The sequence below is a fragment of the Martes martes genome (assembly GCF_963455335.1).
Source record: "Martes martes genome assembly, chromosome: 15".
NCBI lineage: Eukaryota > Metazoa > Chordata > Mammalia > Carnivora > Mustelidae > Martes > Martes martes.
The window spans coordinates 67,000,247-67,023,839 of NC_137903.1; the positions used below are offsets into that span (position 1 = coordinate 67,000,247).

A 23,593-nucleotide genomic window follows, 5' to 3' on the forward strand; every position below is an offset into this window, starting at 1 on the left:
TCCTTATGCATATAAAAAAATAAAGCAGAGCTGTTATTGATTGAGAAGGCTCCATGAGTTGAAACATTAACAGTTAAAGGACAGCAGTTTTGATAAGTGCCATAAGATGCTTCAAATAGAAAATAATTCTAATAATCAGTTATAATTTTTTTTGTCTCATACATGGGTTCCAGGGAAAGCATTTGGAAGCTCATTCTCTTGATACTTAAACATCTAACATCACTATCAATTCCATGTTAAATTATATTATAAGACACATGGGCACAAAAAATCAAACAAAAACTAGAAAGGAGTGGTGAGATTCTTTGATATGTATGAGTTCTTCGAGAAAGGCAGGATATCAGACCAGAAGACAACAATTATGCTTTTATCTTACCTCTGAATATGTGGAGGACCTACTGTGAAAGTGGTGGTGAGATACTCCTCTTAGGATCTGCACTTACATTTTATCCTTGTGGTTCTCTTCACGGAATTGGATACAGCGGTTATCCCATTCTTTATAGGAAATTCATGAGTGGGATTGCTCTCCATTTCATCAGGAAGCAAATAACTAGTTTACTTTACAATTAAGATAGTTTGTGTAGTGCTTGCTATATATAGTACATCTTTTCTGTTTTTTTAAGCTCTTCTTAGTTCTTTTGTCCTGTGATTTCTATAGCTTTTGATTGCTGCCCTCAACTTATATCCGTTTATCTTACCTTTTGGACTCTGTACCATCCTATTTCGTATATATGTGTTTATCTTACTTCCTAATTATTTTTACTGGCCTGCCTGGTTTCTAACTGCTTTCATTCCTTAACCAGCTTTGCTTGGTACATCTTACCATCAGTTTAGTTTCTGACCACGTACACCCTAGGGTTGTATTTGATTTCCTGCCCTGTCTCTGGGCTGGACTCGTAGTCATGATCCCAATACAGATTCATGTTCTTACCTTTTTTGTTTTCATGAAGAATTCTGATGAAAAGATCGTCTTAAAAATTATGTAGAGAATGTGCATAATAAGCCATTTATTTCTAATGGACGGAAAAGCTTTGAGTTTCTGATTATTAGAATCAGTTTAAGACATTGTTGTATTTATGTTCCTTCTCATCAGGCTGAGATGCCCACTAGCCAGCTGTGAGCACAGTAAGAAATTTATCTTGTTTCTATTGCTTAATCTCTTTGAGTACATCTCCTTTTGTCTAATGTGGCCAGGTGACAGGTGGTGGTTAATTTGTCACTGGTTTACAATAATTAAACATTCACCATATAACTTTAGAAAGGTGGGAGGATGATGTATATAGGAATTTTATATGGGAACTATTAGAGATACTCTAATTTGAGATGCATAACTATAAAACATAATCCATAAATTTTTTTTGTTATTTGAATGTGATTTGAAGAATGACTAGGTACTAAGGCCACAATTTACACAGTTAAGTAAGATGGTACATGATAAATATTGTAGTTTAAATAATTTCTTTCTATCATTCTGTGATACAGTTAATAGGCTAATTGTTAGGCAGATTGATTTCTTTTTAACATAAATTTTGGGGGATGCCTGGGTGACTCAGTAGGTTAAGCCTCCGAATCTTGATCTTGGCTCAGGTCTCCATCTCAGTGTCATTGAGTTCAAGCCCTGCATTGGGCTCAATGCCCAGCATGGAGCCTTACTTAAAAAAAAAATATATATATATATATACGTACATACATACATACATACATACATATATCATAAAATATAATAAAATATGAAATAAAATAAATTTGGGGGCATCTATCTTTGTTTTTGAATTGCTGATTTTTGAGGTTATTCTCTCTAAAACATCTTGTATATTTTATTGACTTGCTTTTATGCATGATTCTTTGTGTAAATGTATTTTTTCCTAGGTATAGCTGTTTATTAAGGTACTTTCTACAAAATCGAGTTATAAGTATAGTACAGAGTTTACAGAGTTGAAGAAAAAGACTATGTCTTGGTCCAAGTCAAGAGAAAATCTAATTTAAATGCATATGTTAGTCTAACCCACATGCTTTTGGAACTAGAAACCAGATAAAAACCATGAACTTTTATGAGTTTTTAATCTATGTCTATTTTTATTTTATATTATAGGAAAGTTAAAGGAGGAAATATTGATGTACATCCATCAGAAAAAGCACTTATTGTTCAGTATGAAGTGGAAGCTACCATTCTTGGAGAAATGGGTGATCCCATGTTGGGAGAACGAAAGGAATGCCAAAAAATGTAAGTTTTCTTCATTTGTGTATGTTTTGAAAGTAGTGAACCTTATACCTGCATAGATGACAGATGGTTATGACATTTTTCTAGATATACTTCATCTTAGTGAAGTGGAGACTATATTACACTATAAATACAGAGTATATTTATTCCAGAGAAGATCAGGTTTACATAAGCATAATGGGAATTTGCTGAAAAGTATCATTTCTAATTTATCCCATTTAGAAAAATCCTAAAAAGAATATAAACTACTACAACTTGCGGGGCACCTGGGTGGCTCAGTGGGTTAAGCCTCTGCCTTCAGCTCAGGTTATGATTTCAGGGTCCTGGGATCGAGCCCTGCATTGAACCCTGCAGCGGGCTCTCTGCTCAGTGGGGAGCCTGCTTCCTCCCCGACTCCGCCTCACTCTCTGCCTACTTGGGATCTCTCTCTCTCTGTCAAATAAGTAAATAAAATCTTAAAAAAAAAAAAAAAAGAATAGGTAAAATCCACCAAAATGCTGGCGAGAATATAGAGCAATAGGAACTCATTCATTGCTAGTGGGAATATAAAATGGTACTGCCACAGTTTGGCAATTTCTTACGAAGCTAGACATAGGCTTAACGTATAATCTAGCAGTTGTGTTCCTAGATATGAACTCAAATGAGTTGAAAACAGTGTCCACACAAAAACTGGCACATGAATGTTTATAGAAAACTTAAAATTGTCAAAAATTGGAAGCCCCCCAGATATCCTTCAACAGGCCAGTGAGTAAACAAATTATGGTGCATTCATATGACCAAGTGTGATTCAGCGCTGAAAAGAAATCTGCTGTCAAGCTATGGAAACACATTTGAGGTACCTTACTGTATTAATGCATATAAGTGAAAGAAGCCAGACTAGAAAAACCACATAGTATGTGATTCCAACTATGTGACATTCTAGAAAAGGCAAAACTAAAGTGGAAAGATTAGAGGCTGTCAGGAGTGTAAGGGATGAAGGAGAGGAGAATAGGCGAAGCACAGGGCATTTTTAGGACAGTAAAACTATTTTGTATGATACTGTAATGGTGGATACATGGCATTAAGCATTTGTCAAAGCTCAGAGAACTAACCAGCACAAAGAGTGAACCCTAATGTAACTGTGAACTTCAGTTAGTGATAATGTTATCAGTATGGGTTCACCAGTTTTAACAAAGGCACTATGTAGTGCCTTCTTAATGTGGGGCTAAAATTATACAAAAATAAAATAGTATATAAGACTTAAAAGGTAGAAATGTAAATAGATTAAAGAAAACTTAAATGGACCAATTATTTCTAGGTTGTTGCAAACATTAGAAGCCACTCTATCAAATTTATGCATTAAAGGAAACTTATTAAAGTCTTTTGGAATTTATTAAAGGCACCTTTATTAGGTGACTTGTAGAGTCCTTGGAGGACCAGATTTGGGGGTGACTGCTTAGCTGGGAATAATGTGTAAACCACGCCGCCGCACTTTCTTCAGGAGACCATCCCTCCATCCCTCTCCAGATAATGACTTCACAGATGCTGAGTGTGAGACGCTTCTTTGGAGATCTCTGTCCTACTGCCTCTAATCTCATACCGTGACGGCTCTTCAAAAATTGGCCATCTTCACCAAAAAGAATTACACAGTGGCTACTTTCTTATGTTTCTCTTTTTTAATATAAGCCTTGCATGGGTGCATCTGCTTGTAAGAGTCTTAAGAGTCTTTTGCCATCAGTTGAGTTTCACCCTGAACCTAATTTTGTCTTCAGGGCTCTCCCTGGTACCACGAATCTGTGTACATCAGCAATTGTTCCACCTGAACAACTGAATCTGAATATACTGATATTGTGTGTTGCCCTCCTTAAAAAAGAAAAAAAAAATGGGGGCATCTGGGTGGCTCAGTGGGTTAAAGCCTCTGCCTTCGGCTCGGGTCATGGTCCCAGGGTCCTGGGATCGAGCCCCGCATCGGGCTCTCTGCTCAGTCGGGAGCCTGCTTCCTCCGCTCTCTCTGCCTGCCTCTCTGCCTACTTGTGATCTCTGTCAAATAAATAAACAAAATCTTAAAAAAAAAAAAATTGTTGTGAGTGTGGTCAAGAAAGTTACCATTTTTGGCAGTATGGATTCTCACATCCAATAATGACTAAAGACTTTATATATATTGCGAGAAAGACTGTTTTAAAACAAGATCCCATGGGGCGCCTGGGTGGCTCAGTGGGTTAAACCTCTGCCTTTGGCTCAGGTCATGATCCCAGGGTACTGGGATCGAGCCCTGCATCGGGGGGGTCTCTGCTCAGCAGGGAACCTGCTTCTTCCTCTCTCTCTGCCTGCCTCTCTGCTCACTTGTGATCTCTGTCTGTCAAATAAAAAAACAAAATCTTTAAAAAAAAATTAGAATTAAAATTAAAAATAAAAAAAATAAAACAAGATCCCTGAATATGTTCTCCTGCCTAGAACAATCACACAGAGATGTTAATGTTCTTTTGTTATCTCATTTGTCCCGTTCAAAGAAATAATTTCTTTGCATTTTTTCTAAGCCTAATTATATCTAATACTTTATTATATTTTACTGAAAGAGTCTGTGTCAAGTCATTTAACTGCTTTATAAACTATTTAAAAGAAGTAGTTTGTAAGTTATCACTTCCTATGATATTACCTGAATTGGTAAATTCTGCTATGCTTACAGCATCCGTCTTAAGAGTCTCAATGCCAACACAGATATAACTTCCCTGGCACGGAAGGTGGTTGAAGAATGTAAACTTATTCATCCCTCAAAGTTAAATGAGGTGGAGCAGCTGTTGTACTATCTACAGAATCGCCGTGACTCATTGTCAGGAAAAGGTATGTAGAATTCCTCACTTTTTAATGCATAACCAGAGTTGTTTGACTATAGTTTGTGCTTTTGATTTTTGAATGGTGGGTGTTTTTTTGTTATTATTGCTTTATTTTGTTTTGCCAGTGCTATAAATAAGTAAGTAAATGAAAGAATAAGCCTATTAGTTTCCTGCACACGAGGCTCTGTGCAGGACGCTTTCACACAAAATGATCTGTTTCTGTTTCACACTGTGCTACATGTGCATTTTTAGGTATGTGTAAGCATGTGCTGAGATAGGGAATGGAAAGCAAATGTCTGTAATACTGATTCTAGAATAATAAAAGGAGAGAATTTGGGGCAGAAAAACCTGTTTATTCCAACTAGATTTATGTTTTCTAAATTTCTTCTTGACAGTTTATAATTTGAATGGGTTACTCAGGTATTTAAATGTTAAAATATGTGTTATATATTTTAGATAATCCTAAAGATACAAGTTTTATAACTCTTTCTTAGGAAAATACTGCTTTTTCATTCTTAATGTCTTCCTTGTTGACATTCTCCTATCTTTAGTTTCCTCATAAAGAAACAAACCATTAAAATATTAGAGCTAAGCAATTGATCATTTTTAGAAGACATCAAATAATGTAAACCAAAAATGAAATAAAATAAAAATACAGACTTTTCAGTGGAGAGCCATTTTAGATTATTGAATGCACATTCTGCTTCATAGTACTGATTAAAGTTTACATGTATTTCTTTCACCATTGTGAGTTCTAAAATATTGTGTCTTTGAAATAATTTATAAATGCTAAAGATTATACTAAGTAGAAAAAAGTAAGAGAAAATTTGGACATTTTTCAAATTATTCAGTCTTTTCTCTCTGTCCACAGCAAATAAAATGTCCTGTGTCTAATACATACTTTTATTAGTTAACCATGAATATAATATCTGTGATCGGTATATATTTTCAAATGAATTAAGTGATTATAAATTTATTTAAAAGCAAAAATAAGCAGTTGGAACTTGATTGCATCCAACTACATCACTGGCGTTCAATGTATAGTTGTTAATTATTCATAATAAGTGCTATAAGGAAAATACTATCAAGAAGAATTTTTATTAAATGTTTCATTATAGAATAATCTGGTTAAGATATTTTTAAATGAGGGAGATAACTTCTTCGATAAGTTAAATAAATTCAAAGTGAGCAAAGGAAATACTGTGCTCTAGTAAGATGTATGTGTACTTATTTTGAATTGTACAGTATAGTTAAAATCGATCTTTCATAATGCCTAATTAATATAATCCTGAATGCATTTATATTAAAGTAACTTCACTAATAAAACCCTTTAACCGAGTTTCAAGGTAAATTAATCTTCTCATCTTCTTCCCCCCAAATTAAAGGAATATGAGGAAATTTTTATGTCAGTATACATGGATAAATCCATCCAAATCAGTCTGTTTATGTAGATATTAATGTTTGAAGACATATATAAATTACTGTTAGTATGTTAAATATACACTTATTTTTAAAAAAGATTCCATTTCTCTTTTTTAACTTTTTTACATGGTATTCACTATTTCAGAGCCAAAAACCTTGCACACTAAAAGTGATTGAAACAAAACAGTAATACTTATTTATGTGGTTCATTACCCTAAGTTATTTTTTTTATTTCAGTTTTTATATTAGTCAACCCATTAATGTACCTTTGCCTTATTGATTTTCCTCCTCCCACCTTAAATGTGAATTAGGAAGGGATTATTTTGCTTGCTGTTGGCAAGTCTGGCTATTTACATACCCAAAAAGTTAATGTGGAAGAAAATGAAGTTATGACTTTGGGATCATTTATAGATTTTATTCATTTATATCCTTGGTATCCTCATTAGAACAGCTGGATTTAGATGAACATTTTTTATTTTTTTATCTCTTGGAAAAAAAATTCCATGAACTATTCAATTTTAAGATCCCCAGCTCATCCATAATTAAACTCAGCTGCTGAAAATAAAAATTACCCAGAAACTCTAAAACCCAGTTCTTCTCATTAAAAACAAAATCTTTTTACAGAAAAAAAGGAAAAATCAAGCAAGCCTAAAGATCCACCACCTTTTGAAGGAATGGAGGTAAGACTATGTTCTGATCTGCTAGAGAACTGATTGATTGTAAGGTTGTTGCCTTTTCCTATCAATAATTCATACAGTAACAGTAAATAGGTATGGAAATTTTAAAAATTACTCAACTTAGAAGTACCTGGAAGACGTAGATATTTAGTATTTCATACAGGCAAAAGTAGTGTTATGTTTTTTAGACATAATTTATTTTGGTAAGTTTTGAAATGTTTTAAATACTATTGCCTTATGTTTTGAAATATTATTTAACCTATTGAGTAGATACAAATTATTTTGCATTAAAGTTGAGATACTTTATATTAATAGGCCAGTTTTAGAGTTTATATACTTCCCATTTTCGTGTGGTTTATAAATACTTTTGTATTGGAGTCCTAGTGCCCAAAGGTCTAACTTTCCCCTCTACAAGAGGATGGCTACTATGAGTCCTTTGAAAACTTATCTGTTATTAAAAGGGCAATATATTGACCACAAAGTATGATTCTTTTAACAGTGGCTTTGTTAAATATTGTTCTTTTGGAGTAATTCCTCTTCCTTTCTTTCAGATTGATGAAGTTGCTAACATTAATGATATGGATGAATACATTGAGTTATTATATGAAGATATTCCTGACAAAGTTCGGGGTTCTGCTTTGATCCTGCAGCTTGCTCGAAATCCTGATAACTTGGAAGAACTACTACTGAATGGTGATTTATATCTATAAATATTAAAAATAGAAAAATTGTTGTATAATATGGTTTTTAAGTCTGTCATAGTAGAGGAGAAAGCTATAATTATACCAAAGGTAGGAATGCATTTGTTTCCCAGACCCTTTTATGAAAAATTTTTTACTTAAGAGCATAACATTTAAATATTCTCTGAAGAATTCAGAAATCATTAAATTTAAACAACAAAAATAAAGCATTAATGATACTGTATCTTCTCGTTCTTCTGCTCTGGAAGACTTTTATCCTTTTGCTTAGGATACAATATCATACTTCTGACATTTACACACATATGTATATGCTTTTATTAAATTGGTTAGAGTTCCAAAATTAGTTTTCTTCCTGTACCACAGCAAAAATATATATTAATCTTTATAAATTTATTTAGATTGTATTTGGTGCTCTCCTTTCATTAGATGTGCTAGGCAATAAAGAAAAAGGAGATATGATGCTCTTAAAATCTTTTTTCTCGGTAATACCATTATTGAATTACTTTAAATACATGGTTTTCTGACTATACTTCTGCCAAAAAAAAAGTCTGGAAGATGTCCTAATTCTCTGATTTTCCAACACGTGACAGAGGAAACCTTTTTCTCTATTTTCATGCTTCTCTTATGGAGGCCATACAGTACACACCTGTACTTTATAACTTGGAGAATGTGTACAAAGAACTTTCTAGGAAGTCCTAGGTTGTTACCAATATGCCAAGCAGGAAATCTGTACATTTTAAGTATTTTTAAAATTATGCAATTCATATATTTTATATATATATTATATATATAATTATGTTATGTTGATCACCATTCAGTACGTCATTAGTTTTTGATGCACTGATCCAAGATTCATTGTTTACATGTAACACCCAGTTCTTCATGCTTTAAGTACCCTCCTTAGTACAACTCATATTTTTTTTTATTTTAATTTTTTTTAACATTTAATGTATTATTAGCCCCAGGGGTACAGGGCTGTGAACTGCCAGGTTTACACACTTCACAGCACTCACCATAGCACTTATCCTCACCAATATCCATCACCCAACCACCCTCTCCATGCCCCCCTCCCCCCACCAACCTTTAGTTTGTTTTGTGAGATTAAGAGTCTCTTATGGTTTGTCTCCCTCTCGATCCCATCTTGTTTCATTTTTTCCTTCCCTACCCCTAAACCCCCCACTTTGCCTCTCAAATTCCTCATATGAGGGAGATCATATGATAATTGTCTTTCTCTGATTGACATATTTTGCTCAGCATAATACCCTCTAGTTCCATCCACGTTGTCGCAAATGGCAAGATTTCATTTCTCTTGGAGGCTGCATAGTATTCCATTGTATATATATACCACATCTTTATCCATTCATCTGTTGATGGACATCTAGGTTCTTTCCATAGTTTGGCTATTGTGGACATTGCTGCCGTAAACATTCAGGTGCACATGCCCCTTCGGATCACTACATTTGTATCTTCAGGGAAAATACCCAGTAGTGTGATTGCTGGGTCGTAGGGTAACTCTGTTTTGAACTTTTTCAGGAACCTCCCTGCTGATTTCCAGAGTGACTGTACCAGTTTGCATTCCCACCAACAGTGTAGGAGGGTTCCCCTTTCTCCGCATCCTCGCCAGCATCTGTTATTTCCTGACTTGTTAATTTTAGCCATTCTGACTGGTGTGAGGTGATATCTCATTGTGGTTTTGATTTGTATTTCCCTGATGCCGAGTGATGTGGAGCACTTTTTCATGTGTCTGTTGGCCATCTGGATGTCTTCTTTGCAGAAATGTCTTTTCATGTCCTCTGCCCATTTCTTGATTGGATTATTTGTTCTTTGGGTGTTGAGTTTGCTAAGTTCTTTATAGATTTTGGATACTAGCCCTTTATCTGATAAGTCATTTGCAAACATCTTCTCCCATTCTGTCAGTTGTCTTTTGGTTTTGTTGACTGTTTTCTTTGCTGTGCAAAAGCTTTTGATCTTGATGAAGTCCCAATAGTTCATTTTTGCCCTTGCTTCCCTTGCCTTTGGCAAAGTTTCTAGGAAGAAGTTGCTGCGGCTGAGGTCGAAGAGGTTGCTGCCTATGTTCTCCTCAAGGATTTTGATGGATTCCTTTCTCACATTGAGGTCTTTCATCCATTTGGAGTCTATTTTTGTGTGTGGTGTAAGGAAATGGCCCAGTTTCATTTTTTTGCATGTGGCTGTCCAATTTTCCCAACACCATTTGTTGAAGAGACTGTCTTTTTTCCATTGGACATTTTTTTCTGCCTTGTCAAAGATTAGTTGACCGTAGAGTTGAGGGTCCATTTCTGGGCTCTCTGTTCTGTTCCATTGATCTGTGTGTCTGTTTTTGTGCCAGTACCATACTGTCTTGATCATGACAGCTTTGTAATAGAGCTTGAATTCTCTGGAATTGTGATGCCACCAACTTTGGCTTTCTTTTTCAACATTCCTCTGGCTATTTGAGGTCTTTTCTGGTTCCGTATAAATTTTAGGATTATTTGTTCCATTTCTTTGAAAATAATTGATGGTATTTTCATAGGGATTGCATTAAACGTGTAGATTGCTTTAGGTAGCATAGACATTTCCACAGTATCTTCCAATGGATCTTCCAATCCATGAGCATGGAACATTTTTCCATTTCTTTGTGTCTTCCTCAATTTCTTTCATGAGTACTTTATCGTTTTCTGAGTACAGATTCTTTGCCTGTTTGGTTAGGTTTTTTCCTAGGTGTCTTATGGTTTTGGGTACAGTTGTAGATGGGATTGACTCCTTAATTTCTCTTTCTTCTGTCTTGCTGTTGGTGTAGAGAAATGCAGCTGATTTCTGTGCATTGATTTTATATCCTGACACTTTACTGAATTCCTGTACAAGTTCTAGCAGATTTGAAGTGGAGTCTTTTGGGTTTTCCACATAAAGTATCATATCATCTGTAAAGAGTGATAGTTTGACTTTTTTGCCAATTTGGATGCCTTCCATTTCTTTTTGTTGTCTGATTGCTGAGGCTAGGACATCTAATACTATGCTGAATAGCAGTAGTGATAGTGGACATCCCTGCTGTGTTCCTGACCTTAGGGGAAAAGCTGTCAGTTTTTCTCCATTGAGAATGATATTCGCTGTGGGTTTTTCATAGATGGCTTTGATGATATTGAGGTATGTACCCTCTGTCCCTACACTTTGAAGAGTTTTGATCAGGAAGGGATGCAGTACTTTGTCAAATGCTTTTTCAACATCTATTGAGAGTATCATATGGTTCTTGTTCTTTCTTTTATTAATGTATTGTATCACATTGATTGATTTGCAGATGTTGAACCAACCTTGCAGCCCTGGAATAAATCCCACTTGGTCGTGGTAAATAATCCTTTTAATGTATTGTTGGATCCTATTGGCTAGTATTTCAGTGAGAATTTTCGCATTTGTGTTGATCGAGGATATTGGTCTGTAATTCTCTTTTTTGATGGGATCTTTGTCTGGTTTGGGGACCAGTGTAATGCTGGCCTCATAAAATGAGTTTGGAAGTTTTCCTTCCATTTCTATTTTTTGGGAACAGTTTCATGAGAATAGGAATTAATTCTTCTTTAAATGCTTGGTAGAATTCCCCTGGGAAGCGATCCGGCCCCGGGCTTTTGTTTGTTGGGAGATTTTTTTTTTTTTTTAAAAGATTGCATTTATTTATTTGAGAGAGAAAGAGAGTGAGAGAGAGCATGAGAGGTGAGAAGGTTAAAGGGAGAAGCGGGCTACCCATGGAGCTGGGAGCCCGATGCGGGACTCGATCCCGAGATTCCAGGATCATGACCTGAGCCGAAGGCAGTTGCTTAACCAACTGAGCCACCCAGGTGCCCTGTTGGGAGATTTTTGATGGCTGCTTCAATCTCCTTACTGGTTATGGGTCTGTTCAGGTTTTCTATTTCTTACAGGTTCAGTTGTGGTAGTTTATACATCTCTAGGAATGCATCCATTTCTTCCAGATTGTCAAATTTGCTGGCGTACAGTTGCTCATAATATGTCCTTATAATTGTTAGTATTTCTTTGGTGTTGGTTGTGATCTCTCCTCTTTCATTCATGATTTTATTTATTTGGGTCCTTTCTATTTTCTTTTTGATAAGTCTGGCCAGGGGTTTATCAATCTTATTAATTCTTTCAAAGAACCAGCTCCTAGTTTCATTGATTTGTTCTACTGTTCTTTTGGTTTCTGTTTCATTGATTTCTGCTCTGATCTTTATTATTTCTCTTCTCCTGCTGGGTTTAGGCTTTCTTTGCTGTTCTTTCTCCAGCTCCTTTAGATGTAGGGTTAGGTTGTGTATTTGAGACCTTTCTTGTTTCTTGAGAAAGGCTTGTATGGCTAGATATTTTCCTCTCAGGACTGCCTTTGCTATGTCCCACAGATTTTGAACAGTTATGTTTTCATTGTAATTTGTTTCCATGAATTTTTTCAATTCTTCTTTAATTTCCTGGTTGACCCATTCATTCTTCAGTAGGATGCTCTTTAGCCTCCATGTATTTGGGTTCTTTCCAAATTTCCCCTTGTGACTGAGTTCTAGCTTCAGAGCATTGTGGTCTGCAAATATGTAGGGAATGATCCCAGTCTTTTGGTACTGGTTGAGACCTGATTTGTGACCCAGGATGTGATCTATTCTGGAGAATGTTCCATGTGCACTAGAGAAGAATGTATATTCTGTTGATTTGGGATGGAATGTTCTGAATATATCTGTGATGTCCGTCTGGTCCCAACTCATATATTTTTTAAAAAGAATTAGAATATTACACATGAACCCCTGTTGACCATTACTCTATAATCTGAGTTTGGAGTGTGTTCATTCTTCTAGATCTTTTTCATATATGCTTTTATATATATATATATATATATATATATATATATATACACACACACACACACACACACACCACACACATATATATACATATATATATGAATTTTTTATATAGTATTTTGTAAAAATTTATATTAATAATATCATACTACTTTTTGTTAATTTTTTCTCTTATAGTAATGTTTTGAGATTACATGCAGATGGATATATATATATAATATAATAACTTTTTAGAAAGATTTTATTTATTTATTTGAGAGAGAGAAATAGCAAGAGAGAGCACAAGCAGAGAGGAGAGGGAGAAGCAAGCTCCCCACTGAGCAGGGACCCTGATGTGGGACTCAATCCCAGGACTCTAGGATCATGACCTGAGCCAGAAGCAGACCCTTAACCGCCTGAGCCACCCAGGTGCCCTGTAATCTAATTAGTTTTTAAACTATGTTTGATTATTGCTTTTTATGAAGCCATCCCATTTAGCCATTTAGCTATATGGAAACATTTATATTGTTTTATATTGTTTCCAAATTTTTCTGTGGAAATATTGCTTCAGTGAACATCTTTGTACATCTCTTCTTCCTCATCCTCTCCTTATCCTGCTTCTCTTTCTTTTCCTTCTTCTTCTTCTTCTTCTTCTCCTCCTCCTCCTCTTCCACTTCCTCCTCCTCCTACTTCTTCTCCTCCTCCTTCTTCTTTCAGACATAAAGCCATCTATTTAAAGCACGGATCCGGGGTGCCTGGGTGGCTCGGTGGTTTAAAGCCTCTGCCTTCAACTCAGGTCATGATCTCCGGGGCCAGGGAGTGAGCCCCACATGGGGCTCTCTGCTCAGCGGGGAGCCTGCTTTCCCCTCTTCCTCTGCCTGCCTCTCTGCCTACTTGTGATAGCTCTCTCTTTCTCTCTGTCAAATAAATAAATAAAATCTTTATATTTATATTTATTATATTTATATATTATATATATTTATATATATTATTATATTTATATATATTTGTATATATATAAATATATAAATATATTTATATTTATATTTATATATTTATATTTATAAATAAATAAAATCTTTAAAGAAAAATAAAGCATGGATCCAGGATATTTACTGACACTTGTGTTCCTGTAGCAGGGACCAGAATCCTATTGCATTTAAACTGAACAGAAGCTGGGGCTAAAAGAATAAGAAAGTAGGATTTTTTGTTTGTTTTTATGTCTGAACCACAGATTTTGTGTTTATTTTTCTTCCGAGTCAATTCCATGAATCCCATAGCCTATTTAATTTATTGAGTTTATTTTTTTCAATTAATTAACATGTAGTATATTACTTGTTTCAGAGATACAGGTCTGTGATTCATTAGTCTTATACAATACCCAGTGCTCATTACAACACATACCCTCCCCAGTGTCTATCACCCAGTTACCCCATTTTCCCACCCCCATCCCCTGCAGCAATCCTCAGTTTGTTTCCCAAGAGTAAGAGTCTCTTATGGTTTGTCTTCCTCCCTGGTTTCATCACAAGCAAGGGGTTCTTTAAGGTGTGTACACAGAAACAGAGGTCATACAGAAATACAGGTCATAATGTTTTAAGGTATTTTGCCAAACTGCCTTCCAAAATGGTTGTGCTGCTCTGTCCCCAGACCAGTAGAATGTGAAAGTAATCAAACTTTAAATTTTTTTACATTGTGTTATGGTAATGAACAAATTCTCTTTGTTTTAAGTTGCATTTGCCTGATTTCTAATGAAATTTGCTTTTTTCCTCATGTCACTAGACTTTTGGAATTTCTACCCTGTGAAGTCTGTATTCCTGTCTAAAGTATTCGTGTGTGTGTTGTGTGTGTGTGTGACTATACATATATTCATATTTCTATTTCTATAAATATATCCTTTTTACATAAATAATTTAGTATATAAATTTATATCGTATATATCCTTTTTCTTTTATGTGCTTAGAAATAGTTTCTCTCAATTTGTTGTCTCTTTTTTTATATCATATATTTTTCCATCTGTTTACTTTCACCCTATTTGTGCCTTTGAATCTAAAATGTTTGTATTGTAGAAAGTATATAGTTGGATTAAGGTTTTTTTTTATTCTGCCAGTCTCTCCCTTTTGATTAGAGTGTTTTCTCTGTTTACCATTAATGTAATTATTCATAAAGTGAACTTGTTATTTAATACTTTGTATTTGTTTTCTGTATCTTTTATCATTTTTGTCTCTATAACCCCTTATTACTGCCTTCTTTCATGTAAAATGGGTATTTTTTAGTATATCATTTTAATCCTTTTGCTGTTCTTTTATTATGTTTTCCTGAATTCTCTTCTGAGTGTTTGCCCTAGAATTACAGTTACCATCTTAAATTAAAATAATCTAGTTCAAATTAGTAGTAATTTAACTTGAATAGTATGTAAAAACTTTGCTCCAATATACCTGTATTCCCTCTCCACTCCTTTGTACTATTATAGTAATACAAGGTACATCATTACGCATTATTTGCCTATCAGCACAGTAATATAATTATTAATGTATGAGTTTTTTAATCAGATAGAAGAGTACAATCAGAAATATGTTTATACTGCCTTTTTATTTATATAGTTTTCTTTACCAGTGCTCTTTATTACTTTGTGTGGATTTAAGTTCTTCTCTGGTATTTTTTCATTTAAGCCTGAAGGATTCCCTTTAGTATTTCTCATAGGGAAGGTTTAATATCAGCAAATTATTTAAATTTTTGTTTACCTAGGAATAGGAATGACTTAATTTTTCCTTGGTGTTTGAATGGTAGTTTTGCTGGATGTGGAATTCTTGTTTGACTGTCTTTTTCTTTTAGTACTTTGACTATACCACCCCATTGGTTTCATGTCGCCACGGTTTCTGATATGAAATTGGCTGTTAATCTTATTAAGGATCCTGTGTAACTATTGAGCTGCTTTCTTCTTGCTGCTTTCAACATTTTCTTTGCCTTTGGCTTTTACCAGTGTGATGATGATGATGTGTTTAGGTTTTTTTAGTTTGTCTTGCTTGGAGTTCATGAAACTCCTTGGATCTGCAGATTCATGTTTTTCATCAATCTTGGGAAATTTTGAGCATTATTTTGTTAAATATTCATTTAGCTCCTTTCTCTCTCTCCTTTCCTTTTGGGACTCCATGTTAGTATGATTGTTTGGTGCCCTATATGTCTTTGAGGCTCTATTTATTTTTCATTATTTTTTCTTTCAGTTTCTTAGACTGGATAATCTTAATTGGCCTGCCTTTTAATTTGTCAATTCTTTCTTTTTCTAGTTCACATCTGCTGTTAAGACCTTCTGACAAACTTTTCATTTCAGATGTTGTACTTTATAACTCCAGAATTTTCATTTGGTTCATATTTTGTGATTTGTATCTCCTTATTGATATTATTTGTTTGATGAAACATCATTCTCCTACCTTCCCATACTTTTCTTTAAATCTTTCGATAGTCTTCTTTAGTTCATTGAATATATTTACAATAGCTAGTTTAAAGTCTGTCTCATAAATGCAACATCCAAGCTTCCTCATGGACAATTCCTATTGACTCCAGTGTTTACTGAGTACAGGACATAGCATCCTGTTTTCTCACATGTCTTTTAGTTTTTATTGTTGTTGAAATACTTTGGGGCACTCCCTCTAGAGCTTGTTATATTTACTGTTGGTTTAATGAGTTTCTTGGGTTAATTCTGAAAAGTCTGTATTCTTTGTGCTGTCACTGGAGCTTTCTAGCTCAGTTAGTTTAGTGTTAACTAATGATTGGATAGAGGTTTTTATTTATTTATTTATTTTTTAGATATTTATTCATTTGACAGACAGAGATCACAAGTAGGCAGAGAGGCAGGCAGAGAGAGAGGAGGAAGCAGGCTCCCTGTGGAGCAGAGAGCCCGATGTGGGGCTCAATCCCAGGACCCTGGGATCATGACCTGAGCCACAGGCAGAGGCTTTAACCCACTGGGCCACCCAGGAACCCCTGGATAGAGGTTTTTTTAAATGCCTGGCCCTAAGTGTCCCAACCTCTACTGAGGGGCTGTGTCTATGTGTCTGTTGGAGCATGTCTTCAGTATTTAAGCAGATAGTTTACAAGACTTTAGCCTTTACTTTTTTTAAAACTTTTTTTTTTACTTATTTAGTTGATATCTACACCCAGGGTGGGGCTCGAACTCATGACCCTGAGATCAAGAGTCTCATGCTGTACTGATGGAGCCTGCCACGAACTCCCGAGGCCTTAGTGTTTAATTCCTGCTTGTCCATTGCCTCAGGGTTGGCAAGAGATGGGAGAGTAGGTCTTTCTTAGGTCTTTCCCAGGTATCAGCACATTCCTGCACATGTATATGGCCTTCTAGTTTCCCAGGAATTTATTGGGGCTTTTCAAAGAACTTGTGAAAAACAATCTGAGGGTTTTGAAGGGGTGGGAGGGTGGGAGGTTGGGGGAGCCAGGTGGTGGGTATTAAGGAGCGCACGTATTGCATGGAGCACTGGGTTTGGTGCAAAAACAATGAATTCTGTTATGCTGAAAAGAAATAAAAAAACAAAACAACAACAACAAAAAAACAAAGACCTTGTGAATATCTCATTCCTCGGGTTTTTCCTTTTAAGGTGTTTTGGTCAGACTCTTGTTAACCCCAACTGGCAAGGCTACAACATGCAGTTACAATGTTGCCATCAGTGGTTTTCCACAAATGCCCTGGGTATAAACCTGTACAAAGCAATTTCTGAGTCAGGTGGAATAAATGCAAACCCTGAGAATGGAGCTTTCCAGCAAATATCCAGATAGGTCACATAGTGACAGCTCACTGGAGTAGGGGTTTTCAGGAGTGCCAAATTGTTCTGCCTCTTCCAGTTGCTGCTATGGTGCTCTTTTTCACAGATATTAAAATTGCAGTGCTGTTGGTTTTCAAGGCTTCCACAAAGTTACACAGAGGGGATAGAATTAGGGCAAGTTGAAACAGAATTTTTACTGCTCTTACTAAGGTTCAGCCATATTTAACTTGCAAAATGTAGTTAATTTCCAGGGTTCTAAAAAAAGTTAATGGCACTTTTTACCAGTGTTTTAATTCACTTGTGGAGGAGTGGATTTTTAGAGGTCTTTACGTTGGTTGTTTCAGAAATGTTTGGTTCTGGAATTCATTTTTGTTGAAAGTGAGGTAGAGGTATAAGTTTTTTGAATGTTCAATGACCAGTTATTCCAACCTACTTAGTGAATAACTCCTTCTTCCTCCAAAGATTTGAAATGCCTTTTCTGTTAAATGCCTGGCATTCTGTTATGCAATAGATACTTTTTGAAAGCTTATTCTGTGCCATGTACTGTTCTGATACTTTCATAGGTACGTTTTAATGCTTTCTTTTCTTTTCTATTGATCTATTTGATAATGTGCATGTGATATTTTGTTTTGTATTTTGAATAGAGTTTTAGAATAGGTAGAAGTGTTCCAATTTATTGATTTTTTAAAAATAGGTATTACTGGTCTTGTACATTTTTTAATATATTATTTTGAGATTTTTGAGATTACTTTATCTTATGCTCTAAAAATTATAATGGAATTTTAATTATAATTAAAGGGAAGGCAGAACACCTTTACCTGTCTCTCTAGATTGCTTGCTCCATCAGACCCCCTTTATGAAGTTCTAATGCAGTTTCTGCTTATAGGAGATGCTATCAAGTGGTGAACTGCCAGTTCCCTGGATGTATTAGCTCCCCACTTTGGAGAGCTTTCAGCACCGTGGACAGCACCCCCTGCTGCCCATTCTACATGCTCTGTTCCCACTTGGTGCTCTTGGCTCCAGTGTTCTGGACCTGTTACCCTGGGGAGGAGTGGGGGGCAGTGTGTAAGGGAAAGGCAGGTTATTCTGTGGTCCTTAGCCAATTTTGGCCCGTGACTGGCCCTGCCCCACCACCGCGGTGAGAATCTCTCCCCAGAGCTGGTTTCTTTGCATCTCTCAGTTCAAGACCTCAGTGACAGTGAGTAGGGTGAGGAGTGCCAGGAGCACACAAGAGCCCTCCTATTTCAGGCTTCACTGCATCTCTCCTTTGCCTTCCCTTCTAGTCATCTGGCAACTTCTACCTTACTTTTCAATCATAATATAAAATGCATATTTATTTTAAAAAATCCCTATGTAAATGGGTCCACACAGTTCAAGCCAGTGTGTTCAAGGGCCAACTGTATATTCTAATACTGTTTCCCCTGGATTATAGTGGTGAAATAGTAATACTGGATAAATAGAGTTAACTAGATTCTTTATTAAGTAAAACTTTGTGGAGCCTTTACATGTTAATATATATTGCCTACCTATTTACTTCACTCCAGAAGTTTTGTTCAGATCATATGGTATACTCTGCATTGTGAATATAAATAACATTATGAAATTATAGGATGTTTTCTAGTTTGAAAAATGCCTCACAAAGTAGATTAATGATACTTGTTTCATAATCTGAATGGCCACAGAGCACAAATAAGTTGAACACTTTCATTACCATAACAAATACCAATAACTCAGTCCATGAAGTACAGTAGATTCTGAGTGCCCATTATAGAAAGTTGAATTATGATCTCTGTATAACACACAGATATTTCCTTTAATGCTTTAATATTTTAAGATTTGGTAAGCCATATAACAATTCTAATTTGAAACTGGTCTCATTGCTTTATGTTTACTTAGTATATGGTAATTCTCATTAATCAGTTCATTAAGTTTTTCCCCTTATAAAGATAAAAATCTAGCAGAGATGTTTATTCTACCCTGAAGCTAATTTTGTGGAAAAGATTTGTTTTATTTACGTCTGTTGGCATTAATTTAACATAATACTAAAATAGATTTATTTTTGTGTGTATAAGCTTTAGCTGATTATTAATTTGCTTCAGTGGAGCTCGTGTTAGCCTGCTAAATTGCTCATTTTTTCTTTTAGGCTCATTCTAGTTTTTTCCTTCTGAACAAACACATTAAATCAGATGTAAAAAAAACAAACAAAAAATGTCACTGCAGTAGCAAGATTATAAATGGAAATACAAACAAGAAAGAAATGGTCTTTTTGTTATTTTGTCACCCATGATGTCCTTATTATGATACTTTATCTAAATCATAGATATGGGTTTCTAAGTAAAAGTTGTATTTCAGTTTTAAAAACAGCTTTCTGTGTTGGGAAGAAGCATCCTCCATTTTTGTCCTAGTTCTATCTTAGCTTTGTTATTTATTAATAAGTAGACATTTAAAACCAATCACCCTTTATACCACAGGCAAGGTGATTGATCATTTTTGCATGTTCCTTTTTTCTTTAGAAACTGCCCTTGGTGCATTAGCAAGAGTCCTAAGAGAAGACTGGAAACAAAGTGTTGAGTTAGCTACAAATATAATTTACATCTTTTTTTGCTTTTCCAGGTAAGTATGAAAATAAGGAAATAAAAGTAGAAGTCTATCTGTGTTTCACTCTGTCAGTGGTTTGGATTGTGGATTATGGGTTTGCTCAGTCTTCCTGTGTGTCTGCCCATGCCCTGCCTCTGAACTCTTACTCTGTTTCCCTTTCTCTGTCCTCTCCATTGTTGTCCTTCATTCAGTCTATACTGACCCATGCATGTACATGGATACACACAGAATAGGATAGTAAATTGGTTTAGAATTTAAGAGTATGGACTCTGGAAATAGACTGAATTTGAATCCAAGTACTGCTGTTTACTGCCTGTGTGTTCTTGATTACATAATTCTGTGCCTCAATTTCTTCATCTGTAAACTGGATAGTAATAGTAATACTATTTTTGGATAATTTTTAGAGTAAAGCATGACCCAGAGTAAGTGCCAGTTATATGTATGTATATGTGTGTATATATATTTGTGTATGTATATATATGTATGTGTACATGTATATATAACTGCTATGTATCCATATATGCTATTTATATACATATATTCTCTAGAAAGATGTTTATTGAGACATTGTGAAAAGTTTCTAGCCAATCTCCAGAGAATTGCCTCTATTCTAAAAATGTGCCAGCATTAACAGATAGGTATTTATTGAATAAATACATGTATGAATGAATTGTGTAGGAAACATATGTAAAAACCTGATTACTAATATTTTACTGGCTTACTCTCTGGTAATCTATTTTATTTAATATTAGTATTGTTGCATTATTAGTTTTATTTTACAGCAGTCTGAAACTTTGAGAGTATCTGCATAGTTAAAATGGTGGTTGACTACAAAAAGTGCATTTTGTTTCACTTCTAACTTAAAAATAATTTTATTTCAGGTAAGGGTAATATATATATAAAGTAATCTTATAATTTCAGGTCTTCATAGTATACCATGGATATATTCATTTATCGAAATATATATATCACATTTATGTTCTACATTAATTGTACCAATGTTCAAGTGTTTATCCAAAATAACTTTCCTGAATGTAAAAAAACATTGCTTCAAATACATAACTAAAATCTCTTCTTTAAAGCTTTTCTCAGTTTCATGGACTTATCACTCACTATAAAATTGGAGCTCTCTGTATGAATATCATTGATCATGAATTAAAAAGACATGAGCTGTGGCAAGAAGAACTCTCTAAGAAGAAGAAGGCTGATATCCTTTTAGAGTGGCATTTCACCCCAGTATTGTTGCTGTGAGCTTTGGATGGGTGGGATAGTTTGGGGGTTTTCTTGCCATTTACATTATTTGGAAAAACAAGAGTGTTGAAGGTTAAGATGAAGAGTGAGACTATCAGAATGAATATAGTTTGACGTATGTTTTTTATCTCCTTGATTAGTTGATAAGATAGAAGGAGCAGATAATAGTGGTCCTAGGTAATTGAACTGGTGAGTGTCTAAGTGGCTATATCATTATGTCCCCTAAGGTCCTTTGGTTAGCTGAAGTCTGGCTCACTACTGTTGTTTATGTAGTTCTGTCTATGTCATAAGGTGACTTTGATTGGAATGGGTATGAATTTGGTGAACAGAGTTCTAAATTCTATTTTGCTAATAAGTAAGTGCAAAAATTCTTAATACATGTACATTTAAGAGGCCTGCAGAATGATGGAACCAAGGAAAAGAATCTTTAAAAATGATCTATTTTAATCTATCCTTCAATACAGGAATCTTTTCTGCAGCTTCCCTTACAAATTGGTTATTTACTCTCTTCTTTGACAATGTCACTGCTTATCGATTTAGTTCATTCTGTGGTTTGATATCCTATTTATTACTAATGTTATTTGCTTTAGTGTAGTAAAATCTACTTGCCAATAACTTCTGTCCCTTGAATCTGATCTTGCATGCTAAAGCAATATAGACTTAAGGGGAGTCTCTTAAACATCACATTTCTTGTATTTGAATATATTCATCATATTGCTTTACAGTTTAATTTTTCTAGATCGAAGGCCCTTGCTTTTTCATGAGGCTTATTCAGCAACCATACTGGTAATTTTCCTTTGAACCCCATATTTGTTAATCTCTTTTAAAAAGTAAAAATAGTATTCCTGTTGTGCAGAGTATCATATGTTTCTTGCCTCTCCATCGTGGAATCCTCATCCTCTAAAAGTGTACCCTAACACTCACACAGCTTTGACCTTTCTTAGTTAGGATCTTTCCAGGTATAGAAATTTCCTATTTGTGCTGTGAACTTTGGACATTCTATATTGGTGTTGAATTCAACTCTGTGGACAGTTCAATAATCCTGGAGACTTTAGATCATTTCTGGAGTCACAAGTCTCCTAAATATACCCAAAATTCATTAAATAGGTGGGGTATGGAGAAGACTACTAATGGAACTTTTAGCAATCATTAATTTATATTTTGTGATTGTTTGGTGACAGGAACTGATATTTCAGGACATATCGTATTCCTACAAGTATCAGCTACCATTGATTGTAAGAGGCATCATTATTCATGAATCACTAAGAATGGAAAAAAATGCTTCAATTAAATTATGACATATCGTGGATTATAAGACATATTGAATTGCAGGAGATTTCTTGTGTTTTGACACAAGCAGCAGTCAACAAGGAGGAAGTTTTTAAGTGCTTAGGGAACCTGAAGTCACACTGAAATAATTGATTATTTTTACAGGTGTCCAGGGGATTATTTGGGGCCATAAGATGTAATTTAAAATTTTTGTTGACCTCTAACTTCGGAATATTTGTCTTTTGCTATCAAGTCTTTAAGAGGGTACGAAAGAGCTTTAGATCTAATCAACATTCTTTGAATATTCTGGGCATATGTCTGAGGTGGAATTTAGTATTCTTATTAACTAAAACATTCTCTAATGCAGTAATCCTTTTGGTCCATGGATCCACTTGTTAATATGTTTTAAAGAGACTTGTATGCATTTGTAAGATATTTGCATAAAATTTCTGGGGATTCAGGTATTTGATAACAACCCAAACGTGTTCACCCAAGGTCTCCAAGCATATCTTTGAGCCCTTGGTTAAGAAGTTCTAACAGTTACTGTGCAAAGATGAATATTTGAGTTTTAAATGATTAGTTAGAGAAAATAGGTAGATAATACTGCACATAAAATATAATAGTACTATTCTTCATAGTATTTTTCAGTAGGTTTTCTTTGCTTCAGTGAGTATGGATGATCCTTAACTTAATTTGCTTACTTGATGAAGACCCTGAAAACCAAACCTTGAGAAAAGATTATGAAAAAACCTTTAAAAAATACCAGGGGCTTGTGGTAAAACAGGAACAACTCTTACGAGGTATGATTTCCTAAGCAATGAGAGACACAACAAAGTGCTTACAGTACATTAATTTTGTTCAGTTTTTTTTTCAGATCAGTAAAACTAGTATCAGAATAATTGAAAAGTCTCTAAATTTTAATATGCTGTAAATTCTTTTGTCTTTAGCTTGTGTAATAATGTTTTAAGTTTCATTCTGCTATTTCTCCACAAAAAGGCCCTAATCGGCTTTTGAATGTGTATATACTTATAATTTATTTACTCAGAAAGGATTGTTTTTAAAGATTTTAT

The 23,593-nt window shown here is 34.8% G+C and overlaps 1 protein-coding gene across 3 annotated transcripts in view; it reads left to right on the top strand.

Moving 5' to 3' along the window:
- Positions 1-23,593, top strand: part of KIFAP3 (kinesin associated protein 3) — a 178,687-nt gene that overhangs the window by 13,015 nt on the left and 142,079 nt on the right. For all 3 annotated transcript variants that reach the window (XM_080823969.1, XM_080823971.1, XM_080823970.1), the window contains exons 2-8: positions 2,093-2,224; positions 4,887-5,041; positions 7,081-7,136; positions 7,685-7,826; positions 19,919-20,018; positions 21,086-21,210; positions 23,225-23,323. In XM_080823969.1, coding sequence (XP_080680095.1) covers positions 2,093-2,224; positions 4,887-5,041; positions 7,081-7,136; positions 7,685-7,826; positions 19,919-20,018; positions 21,086-21,210; positions 23,225-23,323 — 809 coding nt within the window. The remainder of the gene's footprint in view (positions 1-2,092; positions 2,225-4,886; positions 5,042-7,080; positions 7,137-7,684; positions 7,827-19,918; positions 20,019-21,085; positions 21,211-23,224; positions 23,324-23,593) is intronic.